This window comes from Neocloeon triangulifer, unplaced genomic scaffold, assembly GCF_031216515.1.
Source record: "Neocloeon triangulifer isolate White Clay Creek 2 clone unplaced genomic scaffold, ASM3121651v1 ptg000011l, whole genome shotgun sequence".
NCBI classification, from domain to species: Eukaryota; Metazoa; Arthropoda; class Insecta; order Ephemeroptera; family Baetidae; genus Neocloeon; species Neocloeon triangulifer.
The window spans coordinates 272,183-295,646 of NW_026775553.1; the positions used below are offsets into that span (position 1 = coordinate 272,183).

A 23,464-nucleotide genomic window follows, 5' to 3' on the forward strand; every position below is an offset into this window, starting at 1 on the left:
ATTTTTTTAAGAATTAATGAAAAAAATATGAATCAATATATTGTTTTTTCATAGTTTTTGCTTTAAAAGCGTTTTAAAACTTCAAAAGTGAGGAATTTATTTTAATAATAATATCTCCTTTGTCTTTACCCCTCCGATCAAAACACAACAAGTACCAAAGAGCACCAAAGAGCTTTTTTTTGCATCAATCAAAATCAAATTAAAAGGTAAACAATCCCTCGTGTGTGTTACTGTGTTCGCGGCCGGCTTTTGAAAACTGTACCTGATGAAGGTCGGGTCTTTGTAGAGGACGAAGGTTGTGGAAAAGAGAGAGCCTCGTCCGTGCAAAGACTGAAAAGAGACGGATGGACAGTTTGTCCTCGTGGCTGAACCGGGGCTTCGTGCTGGGCCTCGGCTGCGGCGCCGGCTTCGTCTGGCTGCTCACCTGGAAGGCGCGCAAGACCCTCAGGTCGCCGAATTCGTCCGTGACGGGCCCTGAGATCGAGGAGGAGGTCACCATCCTTGTATTTCTTCTTTTCATTTTTTGTAAAACTTTTGCTTTTGCAGATGTCGGACGATGACGAGGAGAAAAAGTTGGTGGTGGTCGTCAGGACCGACCTGAAGATGGGCAAGGGCAAGATTGCCGCTCAGGTAAATGCATCTCCACCCTTATTTACCTAGAACGTATTGGCATGATCTGATGAAAATTTAATAGGAAATTTTATCGTTATCAATTGTTGGTCTTAATAGCCTGATTTTTGAGAGCTTATCAATTTCGCCAATTGATAATTATGTGGCGTGAGAATTGTACCAATTTAATTAGTTGAGTCAAGTGGATATATGAAGAAAAAAAAAACAATAAGAAAAAGCAAAAGCAAATTCAACACACTTTGCATTGTGTAAAATGTAAAATTCAAGGGCAGAGGTTAAGAAAAAAATTATCAAACAATGACCAGGACAATTCTGGTCAACGACAGTATATTCCTTGAGACTTGACCTTCCTAACGATGTGTCACACTCCATATCTATGAAAGCTAATCAGAACGAGTGGTGGGGGAAGCCTTTCGACCAATGAGATGGCTGAATTTCCAATAATTACCGTTTTGCTGTAAAATCCGAATGCTCTGATGTTTAAAACTATCAAAAGAGTTAATTTTCAAAGTTTATTTATTTATAAAACCTCTAAAATGAAGAACATCCACTTAAAAGATAATTTAAATAATTTGTATTTGACAATTTTAAATATTTGGGCTCAATTAAGAGTCCTCAACGTATAAACTAATTTAAAGCAAATTTTACAAAGAGGAATTTGTGTTGTGAGGTGGCGCACGCGGCGGTGGCGGCGTACAAGCAGGCCAAGCGCTGGAACCCGGAGGTGCTGGGCGAGTGGGAGCGGTGCGGCCAGACCAAGGTGGCCCTCAAGGCGAGTGGGGGGGAGGAGCAGCTGCGGCAGTTGGCCACGGCGGCCAGGGCGCACGGCCTCGGCGTCGCCCTCATTCGCGACGCCGGCCGCACCCAGATCGCCAGCGGCTCCACCACCGTCCTCGGCGTCGGCCCCGGACCCTGCGCCACCATCGACAAGGTCACCGGACACCTCTCCCTCCTCTGAGAACACCCCGCACTGTCCCCACCTTAGTCCCCAATAAAAACTCCCATTCGCAATTACAAAACACTTTTCATCTTTCGAAACTGTCTCAAATGATCAATTTATTCATTTTAATTGGACTCTATTTTTCTACTGTCATATAACAGAAGTTGGAAAAACCTGAAATTTATTAAAAAATCTGAATCCGAAATTAAGAGGCTTCCTAATTTAAAATACCTTTATCTTTTTTGTTTCCAGTCGATTCCTTGTGTTCTGACCTTTCCAACAATATGTCACATGCCATTATTTTGGAGGAAAAATTAATTTAGTGGTGGGGGAACCATCTGAACCAATCAGATCGCCCAATTTCTACTAAATTCTTTTTCTCATCAAATCTTGTGGTGATCTTTACATTTTTTAATTTCTTTTCGATTTCTTGTGACCTCAGCTTATTAATGGTACATTTTTTTTACCGATGTAATTGAGTGATTCATTCAATTTAATAAAAAAAGGACCAAGTAGATAAATCTAATATTTTGATTAAATTAGACGATCTTTGGTTTCTTTCCATCAAAAGTACCAATATTAACCTCATTTCTATTATATTGATCTGCAAATTTGATTCACAAGTAATTGACTGGAAATGAAAAATTGCCTCTGGGATATGAAACCGGCCATTCAATCGCCTAAATGTGACAGCATAATAAAAATTCCCTTTTACTCGACGGACAATTTTTTTTTAATCTCATCAAAAAATGATCTAATCTAGTTGGTCGGTGTGCAGGAGAAGTTTGGCCGCGTGGAGGACGTAGGTGCTGGGGTGGTCCTTGCAGGGCAGGTCGAAGTGCCAAAGGGCGGCGTCGCAGTGTCCGCTCGAGAAATACAGGGGCAGCCGCACCCTCCCCTGATTAAGTCGAAAGTTTTATTTATAAAATTAATTAAAAAAAACTGACCGGATGTGGCTGCGGCGCGGTGGCGACGGCGGTCACTCGCAGCACGGGCAGTTTTTGGGTGAGCTCGCCAGGACTCGCGACGCGCAAACACGCTCCATCCGCGTCCCAACCGCCGTTTTCCACGTGCACACCTTTCACGTACACGCCCTGTTAAAGGCAACGTTTCATTTACAATATATTCGCAATAATTATAAAATCAAATTAATATTCACTTTGATTTTATCAATTTTAACTCCAATTTTTTATACAAGTTTGTAACTTCTTTTGTACTGCTTTAATGTTTTTAAATTTTTGATCTTTTCTTTGCTTTTAAAATCTGCAATTATAGATTTATGTGATTGAGAGCCTATTAAGGATTTTTATTAAAAATATTATGATTAATTGAGTTTCAAAGCATACGAATAAAAAGGGCATTTTAAAAAATGGTTAAAATTATTAGAGATGGTTAAGTCTATGTAATCTTTGTACAGGGCAGTGGCTAACAAAAGACTGCAAATTAGCAAAACATGAAGCAAGTATTGATTCGTTTCCAGTTTTAATTTTTCCACTCAATTTTAAAACTATAATTTTTAAAGTGAGAGATTCGTGCAAACCAAGCAAATTAACATTCTTCTCATTTTCATAAAGATCTGTTATTTTTGTTCTATAAAAAGTTGGGTTTTTTTGCTGTCCGTACCATAATATGAATAAATGATTGCTTTACTTAAAAAGTAATGAGTTCAATTACTAAAAACTAGAGGCTCTTTTAATAGAGAATTTAAAAAAAAGATGACTTTCATAGTCTTTAATGAAACAGTAAAGATATTAGATTAATTAATTTTAAGATCTACAAATTAATTTTAATGGAATGAATCATGTACAAGTATGATTAAAATCATATTTGCACGATGAATAGAAATTATTGTGAATAAAATAATAAATTTTGAAACTAACGTCTGTGAGGGCGGGCAGTCGGCTGGCGGAGGTGGAGGGGAGGAAGTCGGCGGCCAAACCGGCCAGCTCGAGGGGCCAGTGGTGTTTTCGGCACGCGGTCTGCAGGACGCTCTGCAAAAAGGCGCGCGGACTCGCCAGTCCAGGCAGCCACGCCACCAACGGCTCGTGGATCATCACCTGCAAAAAACTCTTTGCTCAATTTCTTGCACAAACACAAATAGAGTTAAAAACGCTTTTGCGTTGCGGAAAATATTTAAAAATTGATTCATCAACTCCTAAAAAAATAAATATCATAAGTTGGTTATTACATTTATTAATCATGAAGTTTCTCTTTCATCATGGAACTTCAGGTTCACAGAATCATAGTATTATAATTGAAGCTCATAATTTTTATAATTTTCATGTTAAAAAAAAATATCTTTCTCATTCAATAGATTTTTAATTTATTTCTACATTCAACTATCCTCTATTTTAATCGGAAAATTTGAATTCAAAGGAATAGTTTGTATTAAAAATAAACGTCTAAGCTAACTAAGTATCAAAATATCCAATTTGATACAGTATCCAATCGAAAAATATTAATTTTCTTGTAATCACTTGTAATTATTCTTAATTCAATCAAAAATTAGTCCCTTTTGAAAGTTTAAAGTGGTGATACAAAAATAAACAGAAATGAAAAATAATTTAAAAGTGCTAAATGTTCCGCGACTGAATTACCCATTCGTAGTACTGCTTGTGCCTGAGTTTGAGGTGACGCGTCCAGGGCAGCAGCGTCTTGTTGGTGGGCGGGGCCAGTCGTTGCCACGCGTCCGGCACACGCTCCTTCCGCAATGCGTCGAGCGTCTCGCGCTTTTGGCGGCTCATTTTCCCGCCCTTTCCGCTCACGACCTTTAATTTTTTTTCAATTATTTAAAATATTCAGTGTTTCATGAGAAAACGAACGTTCTGGAGGGCGTCGAGCGAGTCTCGGACGGCGGCCAGCAGTCGGTTGAAGCCGCGGATCTCGAGGGCGATGAAACTCTCGGGGGCGTGTCCACTTTCGGCCACGCCCTCAGGCACTGCGTCGCGCAACAAACGCAACGCACGCAGCAGCTCCTCGCGCTCCGCCCCTTCGTCGCCGTCACAAACCGCAACTGCAAATTTCAACTTTTATATTTTTATTACGATAAAGGTTTTTTTAAAATTAATTATCATTAAGCAAGGAAATTTCTGTTTCAATTACCGTGTTTGAATTTTTTTTAATAATTATCAAAATTTATGAATTTAGTTTCTCATTCTTTTCTATTTCTAAGCAATATTTTGAAATATACTTTTGATTTCAATAATTATTTGACAGAGAAAAAAATATAATAGAAACTTTAAATTTTATTGAAAAATGGTGAAAATTTTGGGAAAACTCACGAGCTGGTGCGGGCTGCAGTTTGGCCAGGTTGGATCGCAGGGTTTGGAGCGCCCGAGCGTTGTGGCGCAAATCGGCGTTGGCGTGAAGCCCGAGCGCCGCAGGATTCAAATCGTCCGCCAAATTCTCCACGTACGCTTTTAATAAACAGTTGAATCAGAAAATTTGCAGTAAATTTTCTTAAGTCATGGTTCGGATTTTGACAGAAAATCGTTTCATTTTAAAAGGAGTGAAAAAAATTTAAGGTAATTTATTTTATTGTAGACTCAAATATTATATTTAGTCTGAAGAATATTGATTGTAAAGGATCAAATATATTATATTACTTTACTTTCTTATTAATAATAGTGAATTTGTAACTTTTCCATTTATTATATAAACAATTCAGTGTCAAAACTTTATTCAAACAAAAAATGTCATCTGTTTTGAAGCAAAATACATACATAATAGAGTAGGTGTCAATTTCATATCAACATTAGAAAAATATAGCAGCAAAAATTTAAAAAAAAAAATTACACACCTTTGAAAGAAAGAAGATTTCATTTGGAATACGGAATACGATTGCCGAGCTTATATTTGAGTTGATTAAAATTAAAATTAGGACTGAAAGTGGCTAACCTAGGATGCCGAAGAGGTTGTGGACGGCGGGCAGGCCGTAGGTGACGCGTTCGTCCTGGTAAAAGGCGAACTTTGGCCCAAGCACGTGGGCACCGCACAACTCGCGCAGGTACACGCCCACCAAGCCCAAGTCCCACGTGTCCGTCATGTGCGCCCCGTAAACCACCTGAACCGCAAAACGAATTGACATTTATTTATTAATTCCGCACAAAATATTATTTTTATCAAAAAGGAAAAAGAGAAATGAAAAGAACTAAAATTGTAGGTTAAGATGGTAAACTAAAAAATGTTTAAAAAAAAGATATATAATGGTTTTAAAATAATTCGACCTGTTGGATAAACGTGCGGATGCTGTGCCAGGGCACTTTGGAGCCGCAGCGGTTGAGAAAGTGCCCCAAAAATGCGGCGCTCGCGTCAAAGTCCGGTTTCGAAAAGTGGTACTCGCCGTTCCAACCCAAACTCTCAAACTCGCACCGCTCCTAAAAATTTCATTGACAAATGTGTTAACAAGGGTAAAAATCAAAATGTAATTCTTATTAAACATAGATTTTTACTATTTTAAATTCCGAAAGCGGATTCGTGAAAAAAAATTAGTCCTGTTTGTGCCGAATTTGGTGAAAAAAGAAATTTCCTGGATATCAATAAAACTTTTAGCGAGAATCGTCCAGTTTTAACACGCTAATTTTTGACAGTGACATCGTTTCCGCCACAAATTAAAGTCGGTGCATTTTCTCAATGAAAATGAGTGGAATTCAATATACAAAAGTCATACCTTTGTGGAAAGTGAAGTTTTTTTTTAAATTTATACAAGATTCATAAACCAACTGGTAGAATTTGGTAAGGCAATTTTGCTGTAAGCAAAATTCTGTAAAACGTTTGCGCAAGTTTTGAAATATTTTCAATTGGGAGCCATCTTGGAAAAAATGGCCGCCTCTTTGATGTTTCAGATTCTTCAATTACAAACTGAAATATACATTTAACCGTATCTTTGGAATTGTCTTTTTATGAAGAATTTCATTCAGATTTTCAAAATTTCGTCGTAATGAGTAACTTTTGTGTACCTGCAGGGTGGCGTGCAGCTGGGCCAGGGCGTAGAGGACCTTTCCGAAGTGCGGGTGTTTGCTGGCGGCCATGACTTCAGGGTCCATCTTCCTGAAGGTGGCGGTCAGCTTGAGCTTGAGCCCCCTCGGCACCTCCAGCACCACTGAATCAACAAAGGTCAGTTTTTCCACCTTTTCGTCTTCTCCTAAGTTTTTGCGAACCTTTGAGGGCGTGGTGTAGCAAAATGGGGGGCAGGTGGGCCACGTCGTCCGTGGTCAGCCACAAACGAAAGTCAGGGTGCGGCACGCTCAGGTCCAGGTGGCGCCAAATCAGCGCCGACAGTCGCGCCACGAGGTGGCAGTTCAGCAGAAGTAGCCACTGACCCTGACGACTCGCGCTCAAAACCGCCTCCATCGCCTCCTGAAAAATCCGAAATTTTGAAATATTCAATCAGACTGCGATGGGCTTCATTTGAATTTTGTTTAAATCTCTAGGACCTTAATTCGCACCGAGTTTAACCAAATTAAAACCAAGAAAAAAGAAAACCCGTTGAAATTTTTGCAAACTGGAATTAATTTGGAAGAGTCTTGAAAGTATGCAAGATGCAAAAAAAAAACCATGGAACGTATAAATTTTTAAATAGTTATAGGGTGCGTCCAGGAAAGATTTGAGGGTAAATGTTAAAAATTTTTCTTGAAAACATGCCATTCCAATTTTCAAGTATGTTGTTGCGGTGGTCAAGAGGCCTCGCTCACCAAATTTTCAAGTCAAAATAAGGGGTGCTTTTCCGGGAAATCAGATTTTTCCAAAAACAAAAAATATGGAATATCTTTGCTCCTATTGAGAAATTATTAATGATCTTTTCGCTTCCATACGTAACTTTTTACGCCCGACAACTTTTCTGTTGACAACTTTTGCGTAGGTCAAAGGTCAAGGTCACTAAATTGCAAATTTTACATTCTGACGCAATTTTCGCAAAGAAGCACCCCTCAGAAATTTTTCGCAGTATAGGAAAAAATGTAGCCCTAAGTGTGTAGAACAACATCCTTGATTTCCAGAATGGCATTATTTTTAGTTTTTTAATTAATTTTAAATGAATATTAAAAAACAGTGAAAAATCGCTTTTCCGCAATAGAAAATAATTTTCAAACAGCGATAACTCATTTTCTGTTAGAGATACGCAAAAATGTTATAGAACAAAAAGGATTTTTTTTGACTTTTTGCATCTAGCCATGTATTGGTTATACAGGTCAGGTCACTTGGGGTCATTGACCTCGGTGACCTGTGACCTCAAAAAATAATTTGTGGGAAATGAGCTTATTTAAACCATTCCATAAAATAGTTCTTCCTAACTATGTGCCAAATATTCAGTAAACTGCTCTTAAAGGTCACAGGTCACCGAGGTCAATGACCCCAAGTGACCTGACCTGTATAACCAATACATGGCTAGATGCAAAAAGTAAAAAAAAATCCTTTTTGTTCTATAACATTTTTGCGTATCTCTAACAGAAAATGAGTTATCGCTGTTTGAAAATTATTTTCTATTGCGGAAAAGCGATTTTTCACTGTTTTTTAATATTCATTTAAAATTAATTAAAAAACTAAAAATAATGCCATTCTGGAAATCAAGGATGTTGTTCTACACACTTGGGGCTACATTTTTTCCTATACTGCGAAAAATTTCTGAGGGGTGCTTCTTTGCGAAAATTGCGTCAAAATGTAAAATTTGCAATTTAGTGACCTTGACCTTTGACCTACGCAAAAGTTGTCAACAGAAAAGTTGTCGGTCGTAAAAAGTTACGTATGGAAGCGAAAAGATCATTAATAATTTCTCAATAGGAGCAAAGATATTCCATATTTTTTGTTTTTGGAAAAATCTGATTTCCCGGAAAAGCACCCCTTATTTTGACTTGAAAATTTGGTTAGCGAGGCCTCTTGACCACCGCAACAACATACTTGAAAATTGGAATGGCATGTTTTCAAGAAAAATTTTTAACATTTACCCTCAAATCTTTCCTGGACGCACCCTATATTTTATATTTGAAGATGTTACATTGATTTCTAAGTAATTAAACTAATTTTAATTACAGTTTTTTAATGCTTGTAAATATTTCGCAACTTTTATGCAAGTTAAAATTTACAAGTCATTGAAGAAGCTACAAAATTCATAATAATATGACTATTTCCGAGCGTTATTATAAAAGCGAATTTTTATTTTAAATGTAATAATGATCCTCAAGATGTTAAAAAATCTAACTTAATTTAACTTTTTTAAAGACCTGGTTGTCATTCACTAAAAAAGATGGCGCAGAACACAATTAAAAAACGCTGTTAGGAAATTAAAGAGTATCTTTTTTTTAAATAATTATTCTTCGGGGCATATTTTATGCTTTAATGGAAATTTGGTCCAATTTGTCCTTATTCAATTGCAAACAATTAAGCAAAGTTTTGTTTTAATAACCTTTTGGGAGTGTTTGGTGAAGGCGAGTGAGACAAAGTGTCCGGCGTCGAGTCCCTTCTGGCGGGCGAGGCGGTGCAGTTCGGTGCTGGGGTCAACGCCGCCCCCGCTCACCACCAACACGATCGGCGTCCTCGCGCTGCTCTCGTCCAGCAGCGACCTCATGCTGAAAATATCAACATTTCAAAATCAAATTAGACAAACACGAGTTCTGGAGTTAAAAAAGAAAATTTTGATACAGAAAAAACGCGTTTTTGTAGAACAGTTGGAAGTTTATTACGGGGTATGCAACCGGCACGACTCATAAAATTGAAAGGAATTCACTGACTTGATGAATTTATTTTATTGAAATTTTGTTCCTCCTTCAAGTTTAAAGAGAGAATCAATCTCATTCGAAATTGAAAACAGAAATCCGCATATTTCTCAGAAATTGTTTGATTTTTGCAACTTTGAGCAAAATTGATTGGGTAATTTTTAACATTAGATTTTCTTAGAACTTTTTTACATAAGTTGCGTTTTACTTTTCAAGAGACAAATAAAACGGATGAGAAAAAAGTAGTGGGCAATAAAACAACGATTATGCGAGGTATGCAACCGGCAGGTCATCAATGTTGCGCAGGTTGCCTATTTTGTTAAGTTGCAGGCATGAAATGCCGCCTTCTGAATTCTTCGTAAAAAGTTTAAAATCCTAATCGCTAACTTTAATCCAAATAACAACAGTAGAAATCAGGATATTGTAAAAAAAACTCATAATTTTTTCTACTTTTCTAATATAATTAAATTTAAAAACAAAAAAAATTAGCCACTTGGCGCATTATTACTGACATTAGAACAATTACCTGGGAATGACGGGCGTGATGAAGTGGTTGCCGTAGTTGCGGCAGACGAAGAGTCTCAGGGCGGGAACGAGACGGTCACTGCGCAGGGCCCTGACCACCATCAGACCCTGAAAGGGCGTCAACCTTTGGTCCCAGTCGTCGGGGAGGGGCTGCTGCTCAGGAACGGCCTCCTCTATCCACTGCCAACAAACGCGTCAACCTTTGAAAGAACAATCAGGGCAAACTCACCTTTCGCCAGGGCTCTTGCTGCAAGGTGTCAAGGAAGGGGCCGAAAAGGGCGGGAAACCTTTGCTGCAACAGCCACGCCCCCTGCACTGCCTGAAAATCACTTAGGAGTTTTTTAATCGTTTACAAAATGTGACTCTGACCTTTGGAGGGAGCCAGGTGGGCGCCCCCTCCACCCCCTCCGCACCTTCGAGGTCATCGAAGACAAAGGCGACCTCATCAGCGGCCAGGTGGCCGTCACAGAGGCCAATCCGCACTACCAGGGCCATGGTGAAGGTCAGCTGGTGCTCAGGGAACAGACCTGAATTAAGGTTAAGCAACGTTTTTGCAGAAAATTAGAATTTCTTACTTCTGCAGACGAAGCGGTGCACGTTTGTGGTGATGGCGTCGCCAGGGTCGCCACCCTCGCGAAGGGCCGAGGCCAAAAGGTGGCGGAAGGTCGTCAGGGAGAAGAGGTAGGTGGGCGACACGTGCGCCAGGTCGGCCAGCACCGAAAACACGACGGCCGCCCTGCGAGCAACGCCAAGCAGGGCCGCCTTCGTGGCCTCGAAGACCTCCGAGTCTGAAGTCCTCGAAATCCTCTTTTCACACTTTTGAGCAAAATTTAAATACAACGAAGGATTAAGTGATAGTTTTTTTAAAACCTGAGAAATTGAATCCTTGGTGGTCCTGAGGTTGTTCAAGAATTGTTGGTCTTCGAGTAAAACCTCCTCAGGGACGTCGGCCAGCAACCTGAGAAGCTGCGAGTACAGTTCAGATTCGCGTCTCCTCGACTCGAGGCTCCGAACTTTTTCCTCCAAGTGAAACTTCAACACTTGCGGCTCTTTTACGCCGATCACGTCTCGCAACAGCGTTTCCTCCAAAGCCTTTTATTTGAAATTGATAAATTCTAAGTTTTTCGCATCGCAAAATTACAAAGAGTAAAGGTTCAAAATTTCTCTCTTTGTGCTTTAAAAATGAATATAAAACAATCTAGTTGCAAAATTTATTCCTGAATTAGTAACGTACGAAAAATAAAACAACAAACTAAGTGATTTAACTTCTTGGCCAATTAAAAAATACAAATTAACTAAAAAACTTGCCTGAGCAGACATTGTGCAATCGACGACGGTGGTTTTGGAGAAAACGGCTGCGTCCAGTTGCGGGTTGGCCTCGCGCGAGTTGAGGTAGAGGCGGAATTGGGGGTGCAGCGCCACCCACTCGTCGCCCACGCGCACCTTCCCCTCTCCACCCCCTTTGCTCAGTTCTGCCCCCGAAATCAATTTTAAATTAAATCTTTTAAAACTTTAATTCTCGTACCATCGAGCAGATCAAAAAGGGCGGCGTCGACGCTCTTGCCGACGTCCTGCAACAAAAGGGGCGTGCCCGTTTCGACCGCCCCTCTCACCCTTTCCACCAGGTCACCGTCCAGGGCGGACGCCATCACCAAACTTCTCCCCTCCACTGTCTTCACCCAATCGGCGGCCTGGGCAGCAAAATTTTGGTTCGGAGAATGAAAAAAAAGGTAATTGAGAAATTCGAACCTGTTGCTGGGTGTCGACGCAGAGCGGCGCTCGAATCGCGGCGAAAACAAGCAGACAATTGAGTTGCGTCGCTTCGTCCGCATCTTCCAGTCCAAGAAAGCTCAGTTTTCTGTACAAAGAAGGAACTTTTTTTTTAAATTCCACGATTGAGAGTTATTCATTTGAAATGTAATAAATGAATTCCAGGAAACAGTCAAATTTTAAAATCAAAAGTTCATAATAAATAAAATAATTAACAAGATAAAGTACCTGCTAGCGTGGGGAAGGAGTTTGGAGGGAGAGAATCGTGGCGAGAAGGGGATGTTGAGGGTGGCGAGGCTGCGGCGCCATTCTTCAATCGCATCCTTGCGAGGGCCGACGCCACTCAAAGGTCCCGCGTAACTCAGAAAAGCTGAAGTCAGCAAACAGTCGCCCAAAAGGTTCCTCTTCTCTGCTTCCAACTCGTTCACGCTGACCAACATCCTGAAATGAAATTCGAGTTTCAATTCAATTTAAGAAATTAAAGATTAATCAATCAGATTATTATGTGAATTAGTTTAAACAATCATATTTGAAGGGCCTTGAACGTTTCTAAAAATAAATCAAAATTCTGACGAGTGCTTTGCAACAACTCAGCTTTTAAAATGTTATATTAAATTTATTTTGCTTTAATTTTCTCTTCCCCAAAGTTATTATTTTTAATATTTGAATAATTTTATTACCTTTCTTCGTCGTTTTGAAGACTGGCGAATAAATTTTCCAAGCCTGTCAATCGATCTGCAAAGGAGGTCGCATCCCTTTCGGCCTCACTGACCTTTTGCCGTCGTCGCGAGTCCTCCTCGCTTAGTTCCGAAATTCGTCGCTCCAGCAGCACCACTTCCTCCTGCACTCCTCCGGATTTCTCTCTTGCCTTCAAAAAATTCATCATCAACGTATGCATAGATAAGATAAATAAATTGGGAAACAATTGACATTTTTTAGAAATATGCAAAGAAAAATTTCAAGGAGCTTCAAAGTTAAGATGTTTTATTTTTATTTTTTTATTGTGCAAATTGAGACTAGTTTTTAAATAAATTTCAGTGTCTTAATTCTTCTGGAAAGAACTAAAACGGCCACGTGTTTTCCAGTCAATTTTTTTCCATGTATTAGAAATTGGAAGCAAACCTGGGTTAACTCGAGTTCGGTGCCAGCGATTTGCTCCAGCTTGGGTTTGATTTCGCGCACCACGTTGCAATACTGAAGCGCCGCGTCCACAAAACCCACGAGTGACTTGAACGCAGAAACATTTTCCAAAATCGAAGCGTCCAAAGTCGAACATCTCTATGAAATTAAGATTCCGTTATTCATAAAACCATCAATCAAATTTGCAAATAATTATTTGATTCTCGAAGGTCGTACCTTCAAAAGAACCTTCAGCTTGCGACAGGCCGAGTGGGAAAGAGTGTCGTGGTCTGGCAGCAAAAAGACCTTCTGAAAAACTTGCACGTTGTCCAAAATCTGATCAGCAGTTGCGGATTCTTGGCCCCGCAGCAAAGGAATCTGCACGACGAACTGCTTCAAACACTCCGATGAAGGAGAAGAATCCAAAAGATACTCTCTATGGATTTGAAAAAGAGAAAGAAATATTTACGTTCATGCGTCTAATTAATTTCCGTTGGAATAAATGGTTTGAAAGTAATTTAGAATCTAAGTTTGTTTTGAGAATTATGGAAATTAATTTCAGTTACAAAATCCAAACGTTTTTTTTTTTCAACGTTCAGTGTATCTAAAAAATTACACAGTAAAAAATATTAGTACAAATCGGACCTGATTTGCGCGACGTCTTGTTGCTGAAGGGCGGCGATGGCCTGTTGGGCCGCGGCCAATTCGGGCAGGGCGCAGTCAAGGACGCGACGCACCTGCAGACGGTCCGACGCCAGGGTGCGCACCTGACGCTCCACCCCCCTCTCCCACTCGGACCACGCTTCCGTCTTCCCCTCCCGCTCCTCCTCCACTGAGAACAAGATTTATTTAAAAGAAACCTTTGAGAATTAGCAGATTCACTCGCACCTGCCACGATTTTCCTGACCAGGTCCTCGCTGGCGCCCTTTTCCTTTTCCAAAAGGGTCTCTTTTTCCCGAAGAATCTCCCGGAATTCGACGAGTCCATCCCTTGCCTTGCCAATTTTTGCCAACGCCGTTAGAAGTTCGGTCAGCTTCAAAATAATACATTTATGAAAATTTATTCTTTTTTGGTAAACATGTGGTTAATGAAAAGATAGGAACTTCAAAATAATAGAATGAAAAGCAGCATCTGCTAAGTTAAATCGGCTAATATTTTGTATAGCTGCTTTTTTATCCTTATTTAATAACGAAAAGAATTTTCGAAATGGGAATTATTATTTGTAATTTCTCTTACAGTTCGGGAGGAAAAGTAAGCAAATTTTGTTTGTTAAGTTCTGCGACAAATATTTAAACTAGAATATTTTAATTTTCGCAACAGCAAAAAACTGACCGTGGCGTGGGTCCTGCTCAGGTTGGTTTCGAGAAGTCGCAGGAAGTGGCGGACGAAGTCGACGTAGAGTCTCGGCGAGCAGTTGATTGCGCCGAGGCTCTGGTGTTGCTGCGCGAAAATGCCCTCGGCGACCTCGTGCGTCCGCGCCACGTGCGCCAAAACGGACTCTTTCTTTTCGGCGACGACCAAACTGCTCTGATTTCAAACAAATTCAAACATCAATTAAAATAAATATTACAGTTTTATCTTCGATTGTTAAAATTTGCTTCTAACTGATAATCTTAATTTCATAGTAATAAGTTAAATGTTGATTTTATTTATTTATAATACAATTTCAACTTTTCCGGAAATTATATATTTAGAATAAAGTTATAAATTTGATCAAATGAATTGAGACTCACATTGGCGATGAAGTGTTTTGAGACCTTGAGCAGGGCCGACTGGTCCCAGGGTCGGAACCAGTCGAGGGTGGCAAACTTGAGCAGCTCAGGGTACTCGCCGGTCAGGGCCAAAAGCGTCGAGCGCTCCAAACTGAGCACGACGTGCACACCGGCCACGCACGCCGCCTTGAATTCCTCGGCCTGAACCCCCTCCCTGAACAAACTCGGCACCCATCCGCTCGAAATCACCTGGTACACCATCTCAGCCACGCCTGAAAGCGAATTCATAATCAATTTGGCAGGAAATTTCTTAATAAAATCTAAATTTCAAATAATTCGTGGTTAAATTTTGAAAGGATCTTTCAGCAATTTAATTTACAATAAATAATTGAATACGGTGGGGAGTGACCTTTGTTGCGGAGGTGGTGGTCCCTGACGAGGACGACGGCGGCGTCCAGGGTCCCCGAGCCGACCTGATCGAAGACCTTTCTCAGGGTGTGGGTGGCGGCTCGGGGGCAGAGTGGGAGGCGGAAGGGGCGGCATTGAGCGGCGTGGGCGGCCAGCCTGAAGAGGGAGCGGCGGCCGCAGCCCGGCGGCCCCACCAGCACCGAGTGGCCTCTGCGCATGCGCAGCACGCGGTGCAGCCGCGACACGTGCTCCAGCCCGCTGTCCAGCAGAACCACCTCCAACTTCTCCTCCGACCCCTTGTTGTACTCCTCCAGCACCTGCGAATCAACCACATAATATGGTCAATGATCAATCCAAGGATTATTTCTTAATTACAAAGGCTGTGAATGAGTTTTCAATTAATTTGAATGAAACATTTATCACAATTGCCACTAAAAACAAAAGTAAATTTACAGGTGTCGTGGATATGGACATTATTTAATTAAATGAGCCGGTGAAAGGCGCTTTTATTAAGTTTAAAAACAATGAAATTTTTACCAATTATACTTCAATTGAGAAGGATTCAAATCTACAATCTCTTGAATTCATTAATTGTTGCTGGCATTAATTTGGATTAAAAGTTTCTATTTAACTTCAAAAATGGATTGAGGAAATTAAAATTATTAAATATCATATAGAATAATTATTTTTTTTAACTGCTTATTAAAAAAATTAATTTTCTCAGAAAATGTGCTCAATTTTATAAAAAAAATTGACGCTTTTGTTTGTTCCTTACCTCCTGGAAGAGGAAGAAAACGGCCTCAAAGTCGAGGAGGTCCTCGTAGCAGCGCGGGTGTTGGCGTTGGGCGACGAGGGCGTTGCGGAAGTCTCCGAAGAGAAGGGGGTTGCGGAGGGCGTGGCGTTCGAAGGGCGCGAAGAAGTGGTGGACGGCGTCCTGGACGAGACGCTCGGCCTCCCTGCGGTCCGCGAGACTCTCGAGCCGGTCAACAAAGACCCTGTCCACCTCGTGGCGCCACACCCTGACCAGGGTCTCCGGCTCGCCGAAGTTGCCAGGGCGCGCCTGACACATCCCCACCACCAGCCGCGTCAGGTCCAGCACCCCCGGCCGGCACATCCAGCGCTCAGGGGTCGCGCCCAAAGACTCGCTCAGCACCTAACAAAATTCAATTACAAATTAACATTACTTGCACGAAAAAAGGTTGAATTAGAAATTCATTTCATAACCTTTTTTTATCAACTTCCATTATTTGAGCGTTTTGATTGTTTTTTTTTTTTTTAGGTTAATTTTGGTTAAAAGTTTTGTCGACAAAATTATTACCGAGTAGAGGTGGAGCGATGCAGAGATGATCGTGTCGGCGAGTTGCTGGACCTGAGGGCTGAAATCTCGCAGGTGGTTCGACAGCAGGGTGCTGAAAATGTGGTGAAGTTGCTCGTCCGAGATTTTCGGCGCCAAAACGAGATTGAGTCGCGCCAGAAATCGCGGCGAAACTCTCGTAGGGTTCAATTCGTCGCACGTGATTGACCCAATGAAGCCTGCAAAATATTTTAATAATAAATAATAAATTCAAAATGAAATTAATATATTTAGAACTTAAAAAATGCTTCATATTTCTTTGGATTTAGACAAATTTTTTTGTTAATAGCTATTGAAAAAAAAGGAATAAAACGCACCAACGTTCTCTAGTCGAACCCACTGGAAGTTTGAGTCGCGGTCGTTGTAAAATCCGCCGTTCTGCAGCAGCGCTCGGAGGAATTCGATCGGCTCCTGAGACCCCAGCTCGTCGTGCTGCAGAATTCAATATGGAAAAAAGCTCAAAGGTTAATTAGGAAGAATAACTACCAAGGGCATGTGGAGGTCGTCGAGGAAAAGAAGCAGCTTCTTGTTGTCGGCCGGTTGAGCCACGTTGCGCGTCCTGAGGCGCAACCAACCCTTGAGGGCGCTTAGAACGTCCGCAGCGCTCGTCTGCAGTGAAAAGTTCAAACTCTGCCACGCCTGTTAAATGTTTTTAATTTTTAAATAAAATATGTAAAATTATGATCAAAATGAGACGTACCTGAGTTGAGGGGTCGAGGTTGCTGAGGAAAGTCTGCACGGTGAGCGACTTTGAAGAGCCTTCGCAACCAATCAGTACCAGCGGCCTTGAAACCTAATTTTTAAGTCACAGATATTTCAATTTTAAATAAGTCCTACTTATCTGGAATTTTAAACTTTCTTTTGTTTTAAGAACAAACCTTTTTGAATACGAGGTCGTGGAAGCAGCTCTGGTTGAACCTGTCGAGGATCCAGTGGAAAAAGGCCGTAGTGGGGGTTGGGACGAACCTTTCCGAAGGGACCGCCTCGTCCTGCCACCTGATCCAGGTCTGCTTTTGGGGGCACCAGCAAAAGTCGAAGAGACTGCCCTCGTCAGGGGGAAGTAGCAGATCGTCAGCGGCCGCTTTTCTCACCTTCAGGTCGAACTCAGGTCGCAGGTCGGTTGGCAAGAGCGCACCTAGAGACAATCGAACTGCTTGCAGGAAGGTCGGAGCCAAGTCTGAGGGCCCTGAGGACTTCATCAGGGCGGCCAGCACGTCGCTCAACTGCTCAACGGCGGCCGTTGCAGAAAAGGGCACCAGGGTTCGCCACTTGTCCAGTTGTTCCAGCAAAGGCACCGCGAACCTTTCGAACAAACCTTGCAGCTCTGCAGAAGAATCGAACCTTTTCGCCTCCCAGATTTCCTGTCAAAATTTCTCATTTGCAAATTTTGCACTTTTTAAAACGGACTTTATACTTTGAAATGGACGGTGGCAGGGTCAATGAAGACCACAGGCGCCCTGTGCAGAAGGGTGGGCGTGGCCCTGGGCATGGCGTCCGACTCGAAGACGAACAGAACATCGTCCTGGTCAGGGAAATCGAGCAGGGCAGCGCTCAGGGCGTCGAACCAGCCGGGCTCAATCTGCGCGTCGAACAAAAGGGCTTTCTTCTTGGCCGACCCTGACGCCCTCCGGAGGCAGCTGGACAAAAGGCCCTCCACCCTGTCAGGTCCTTCGAGGCCGAAAAACTCGTCGAGGGTGCACGCCTTCGGATTCAGTGGGCAAATTTCAGCCTCAAGCACCTGCAGGGCTGCCTGAAGCACCACGGACTTGCCACCCCCGCTCGCCCCCAAAACCGCCACCCACCCTCGCAGCTGCAGCGCCTCCACGACGTGACAAACCTGACGACTCTGACCTTCAATTACCTGCAGAAGAAATTGCTTTCAAAACTCTGCCAAATGATAAAATCAGGTGGATAAATAAATATACCTTCAGGTTGTTTCGATTCATCAGGGCTGAAATTTTTTCTCTTATTACGATTTGGTCCTCAGGTGAAGAGTTGATCCTGACAAAGATGTCGGCCATAAGCTGGTCAAAGGTGGCCCTGTCGTCAGAATGCAGCCTGTGGAGGACGCTTTTACGGAGGGCCATGGCCAGAAGCTCCTCCTCTTCCGCTTCTTCAACCTTCCTGTTTGTCAAAGAAGCTCTCAAAAAGTCAAAGGTCACGTTCGCAAAACTGACGCCAAACTCGTAGTGAGTTTGACTCGACAAACGGTCTCGACTCAACTCCAAAATCTTGGTCATCTTGCGTGAGAGTTTCTGAAATAGTAAAAAAAAGAACATTCTCATTAACACCAGTTTGGCACCGGTTTTGAACCAGTTTTGCACAAGTCATCAAATTGAAACAATCGGATAGGGCTATTTTTAAAAAATTTCTTAGAGATCATCCTTCACTTATTTAAAGTCACGACATTTGCAGTAGTGGTGCAGAATTGGTGCAGAATTGGTGCAGGACAGGTGCAGAAGGTTCTGCACTAGTTCTACACCAGTTTGGCACCGGTTTTGTACCAGTTTTGCACAAGTCATAAATTTAAACCAATGGAATAGGGCTATTTTTAAATTATTTTTTAGAGATCATCCTTCACTTATTTAAAGTCACGACATTTGCAGTAGTGGTGCATAACTTGTGCAGAATTGGTGCAGGACAGGTGCAGAAGGTTCTGCACCAGTTCTACACCTGTTTGGCACCGGTTTTGAACCAGTTCTGCACTAGTCATAAAATTGAATTAATTGGATAGGGCTTATTTTTAAAATTTCTTTGACATCATCCTTAACTTAATTAAAGTCCCGACATTTGCAGTAGTGGTGCAGAATTGGTGCATAACTGGTGCAGAATTGGTGCAGGACAGGTGCAGAAGGTTCTGCACCAGTTCTATACCAGTTTGGCACTGTTTTTGAACCAGTTTTGCACTAGTCATAAAATTGAATTTATAGGATAGGGCTAATTTTTAAAAATTTCTTAGAGATCATCCTTAACTTATTTAAAGTCACGACATTTGCAGTAGTGGTGCAGAATTGGTGCAGAATTGGTGCATAACTGGTGCAGAATTGGTGCAGGACAGGTGCAGAAGGTTCTGCACCAGTTCTACACCAGTTTGGCACCGGTTTTGAACCAGTTTTGCACTAGTCATAAAATTGAAACAATCGCATAGGGCTAATTTTTAAAAATTTCTTAGAGATCATCCCTAACTTATTTAAAGTCACGACATTTGCAGTAGTGGTGCAGAATTGGTGCAGGACAGGTGCAGAAGGTTCTGCACCAGTTCTATGGGATAGATAATTAAAATTATGGTGGAGCTAGAATTTTTCAAAACTCGCAAATATGATCCGGTATAGCTTGAAAGCCCGATTTTGTGAGAAATGTGTGATCACACTGCAAACTTATTTAGTAAAAATCCAACTTAAAAGTGTTTCTAAGCATGGTGAAATTCCCAACCAGACATTTTACTTTGTTTTAAAGTTCTTTTAAATGAAGGGAGGTTAAATTATAGGGGTGTGAAATGAAGGGTTTTTGTACCTTGTAGTTCTTGAAGGTGATGGCCTGAAGGTTGACGGCGCAGACGGCGAGAAGGTCGGGTTGGGCGCAGGCGGCGGGTCTGAAGAGGGCGGTGAGGGTGAGGGGAAGTTGTTTGCGGTGGGGCTTGGAAGCCGCGGTGGCGAAAATCGCCCCGGCAGGGTGCAGACGAAGCTCGGGGGTGGCTGCGTCGAGGGCGAAGGAGGGGAGGGCGAGGAGGCGCGCTGCCCTGAGGGTGCGCAGGCGCGCCGCGAGCAGCGACAGGGCTGAGGGGTCAAGGGCCTCGAGCCGCCCCAAACACCCCCAGAAGCCGGTCTGCGCCACCCCCACCAGCAACCGCCCCACCTGGCTTCCGCCCCCTCCGCAGTGCGTCTCCACCAGGCGCCGACCCACGCTCTTGGCCAGGTCGCGCACCACGCTCGCCTTCCCCCACCCCCGCAACAACACGTCGCACTTGAGGCTCAGCGCCTGCGTCGACGCCAGCGTCGCCCTCTCACTCGCCAAAGTTCGGACAATTTGTCCGCCGATTCCTGCAAATATTAATCGAAAGTTAAAATTATTAATAATTACCATTTATAACTTATAACTAGCTTTTTGATAAGGGAAAATTACCAAAATGTTGATGTTTAAACTTATTACTTAAACTTACACTACGTGTTTTTAATGATTAAAACATGTAAGTATAAAATTCAGATTTAAAAAAAAAATATATATCTATATATAAATAATTCTACCTTTCCATTTAATTTCCCAGAAAACCGTAGTTATACAATTTGGAAAGTTATATTGATTTTATTTTTTCACTATTTTCATCCTTATAATTTGCACCATAAATATTAAAAATTATAATTTTTAAGATTCGCCTCACACACAAATTCAAAAAGGTATTTTTTTCATCATATTCATATTAAATTTGGGTTTTAACTTTTCAAATCTAAAATGATTTAGTTATAAATTACACTTGCAGAACGAATGGCACACTTTGGGAAACTAAAGAAAATGAATGCTAAAATTACATAATTTATAAATATTTTGATTATATTCTAGCAAATGCCTTTTTGGACGCTCTTAAAATTGTATCGATAAGATGAATTGTAATAATAAAGAAGCATGTTATTTTTAATGATATTTTACAAAAAAGTTGAAAAGATAATTGGTAATTAATTTTAATTAATCTATAATAATCGATAACTTTTCATAATATTTACTTGAAATCATTAATGCATGTGAGAATGATGAGAGGTTTTTACCTGAGAACTCGTATCCGTAGTCGAGTTGGGCGAAGGCCTGGCGTACCTGAAGGGGTTGGGGAGGCGAGGAGTAGAACCTGAGCTGGGTGTGCCACAGGAAGTGATCAGGGTGGGCGGCGGCGGCGGCCACGAGCCTCTCAACCACGCTGCGGTGGTGCGCCAACAACACCACGGCCGCCGCCAGCTTGGCCGCCTGCACGCGTGGCCGTTGGCCTCTCAGGGCGTCGACGACGGCGGCCAGGGCGGCGTCGAACGGCGCACAGCTCGGGGCCACGCCCTTTCGCAGACTCCCCTCCACCTGCTCGGTCCACGCGACGTCCAGGGCTGGTTGCCACAAAGTGGCCGCCGCCCCCTCCACCACCCCCACGACGTCTCCTGCGGGGGCGGCCACAGACCTGGCCACAGAGGCGGCCACGGCCGCCTTGATCGCCTCGTCGAGACGCGATAGGAGAAAGGCGCGCCCTGCCTCAGGGTCCACCTTGAAAGGGCGCTCGAAGGGAACCAGCTCGCCCTCGATCGACGTGAACCCTGTCAGGGTCCACCCTTCGGCCGAATCGCCTTCCATTTCAACCCTCGAAATGTGCGGGTACGCGTTGCTTTTCTAAAAAGGAAAAAAAAATCAGAAGCAAAAGTTTGGTTAGTGCTCAGGGTCATCATCAGTAATTGAAATTATTCATCAAAAGGAAAATTTATATAGCCAGAAAATTTTTGGTCAGTGTTCAAAGTTTTAAGAAAAACGCTTCTGGAAAAATCTGTTTTCAAGTTACATCAAATTTCAGGCTTTGAGATAAAATTTAAAAAAATATATATATTTTTTTTTGAAAATAACCAAATTAAAATTATTTTTCCAACCTTACATTTTCTTGTTCATGTTTTCCTGAATTTTGATTTTGCAAATTTTGAAAATTCTTCACCTTTCCGAGGATGCGTTGGAAGCAGAGGGGGAGGGGGGCTGCGAGAAGGGCGACGAGCTGGCGGTCAGGGACGAAGTGGAGGCGAGGCAGGTTTTGTCTGTGGGCGGCGAGGAGGCGGCGGAAGGAGGCGGCGTCCGCCTCCAGGGCCGCCAGCAAGGATCGCAGGCGTTTCGCGTAGCCGGGGGCGGCGCACGTGGCCAACACCTGAGGACTTTTCCCCGCCTCCCCCACCAGCGCCAGGTACACCTTCCGGGTGGCGCCGAACGCCTCCGCCGCCTCCGGGGGCACGTCCGCCTCCCGCACCCCAAACAACGACCACACCTCAGTCCACAAATTGCTGATCTGCAAATTTAAATTCTTAAAATTTTAAAGTGTCATAAATGAGACGAACATTCGTAAAAATCTTTCAAAACCGATCAAAACAGTCCAAATTGTGATTTTTTTTTCAAATTAAAATACATAATTAATAATAATCTGTAAAGTAACGTTCATTTTCATGATCGAAACACTTGGATGGAAAATCCTTTCAGTGCTGGAATTATAATTTCTTAAAAATATGCTTTAGAATTCCGCATGGAAATGTCTTTTGTAAATTTTAAACAAAAGCAAATAATTTTTCCAATCTTGCAAGATTATGCATAAATTGACTTTATATCATGTAAATTTTGGCTCACCATGGACCATAACGTGACACATTCCTCCACAATCGATAGTTTCTCTTCCCAGGCGCGAACCTTATCCAGAAACGGTTCCACAAACCTGAAATAATATTAAAAATAACACTCGTGAAATAAAAAAAACATTAGATGTGCTTTCAAGATTTGCGCTGGACGCGATTTTTCTTGTACGTTGAATCAAATTCTTTTGTGTCAGATTAATTTTTTATTTCAATTACCAATCTCCACCTTAAATCTTACGATGATCTTAGAAAGAATAAAACTTTTTAAAATTTAAAAATGTTGCAAAGATAAAAAAAAAAAAAATCACTTTTAATTTAATATCAAAAAAGCTTACCGTGAGTCGAGTAAAGTGGCAAGTTGCATTTGATGGGCGTGGACGGTGCAGAGGGTGCGTTCGAAGGTGTCCTGAAGGGTAGGGGGGTCGGTGGGGGTGACCCGGAAGTCGAGGAGTTGCCACTGGGCATGCAGGCGCTCGAGGGCCCTTTCGAGCTGCAGCTCCTGTTGGGCCTGGTGCAGCAGGGCCAGAGCCTCGTCCCGCCGCTCGTGCAGCCGCAGACGCAGCAGGTCGCGCAGCCGCAACTCACTCCCCTTGGTCGGCTGCAGCCGCAGCCAGTGGCGCTCGCGCAGTGCCTCGCTTTTCAGCGCCTCCACCAGAGGGACGTCGCGTCGCAGCCCCTCCAACTCGGCCTCCAGCCGACCGGCCGCCCACAGGCCCTTGGCCGCCTCCGGCAGGCGGCCGAATTCGGCCGCCAGACCCTCCACGCTGCTCGAAAGCGACCCCGACACCACGTCCACCCACAGGGTCGACGACCACTTGGCCTCCGTGTTCTGAAATTTCAAAATCAATAAAAAAAAGACATCAATCGATCAATCTAGGAGCAAAACAGTTTCGGTAAAGAAAGGTCAAAGGTACATCAAATAATTATACGACACGCAGATTTCG

The 23,464-nt window shown here is 42.5% G+C and overlaps 3 protein-coding genes across 3 annotated transcripts in view; 2 read left to right on the forward strand and 1 right to left on the reverse strand.

Annotated features, from left to right (window-relative positions):
• The first annotated feature begins 171 nt into the window (after window positions 1-171).
• Window positions 172-2,289, forward strand: LOC132196207 (peptidyl-tRNA hydrolase 2, mitochondrial-like). Its single transcript, XM_059618707.1, has 3 exons — window positions 172-491; window positions 547-630; window positions 1,301-2,289. Exons 1-3 carry the CDS (start codon window positions 345-347, stop codon window positions 1,586-1,588), a joined length of 519 nt encoding a protein of 172 aa, XP_059474690.1. The 5' UTR covers window positions 172-344; the 3' UTR covers window positions 1,589-2,289.
• LOC132196160 (dynein axonemal heavy chain 10-like) lies at window positions 2,181-22,985 on the reverse strand. Its single transcript, XM_059618626.1, has 42 exons — window positions 22,856-22,985; window positions 22,737-22,746; window positions 22,516-22,600; window positions 21,842-22,183; window positions 20,928-21,528; window positions 19,681-20,207; window positions 18,093-18,422; window positions 17,582-18,028; window positions 17,046-17,528; window positions 16,868-16,960; window positions 16,654-16,806; window positions 16,485-16,599; window positions 16,132-16,346; window positions 15,589-15,966; window positions 14,815-15,130; window positions 14,427-14,677; window positions 14,026-14,220; window positions 13,582-13,726; window positions 13,339-13,525; window positions 12,931-13,129; window positions 12,697-12,852; window positions 12,255-12,442; window positions 11,803-12,015; window positions 11,554-11,662; window positions 11,330-11,495; window positions 11,113-11,276; window positions 10,675-10,896; window positions 10,380-10,620; window positions 10,174-10,331; window positions 10,034-10,123; window positions 9,806-9,984; window positions 8,970-9,132; window positions 6,730-6,928; window positions 6,529-6,671; window positions 5,797-5,946; window positions 5,468-5,633; window positions 4,852-4,986; window positions 4,393-4,583; window positions 4,168-4,338; window positions 3,451-3,627; window positions 2,518-2,664; window positions 2,181-2,468 (listed from the first exon to the last, which is right to left on the reverse strand). Exons 1-42 carry the CDS (start codon window positions 22,983-22,985, stop codon window positions 2,325-2,327), a joined length of 8,874 nt encoding a protein of 2,957 aa, XP_059474609.1. The 3' UTR covers window positions 2,181-2,324.
• Window positions 6,552-23,464, forward strand: part of LOC132196204 (calcium-independent phospholipase A2-gamma-like) — a 34,310-nt gene continuing 17,397 nt past the window's right edge. Inside the window, exon 1 of the mRNA XM_059618702.1 lies at window positions 6,552-6,685. The gene's annotated coding sequence lies outside the window, so the exon portion shown is untranslated. The remainder of the gene's footprint in view (window positions 6,686-23,464) is intronic.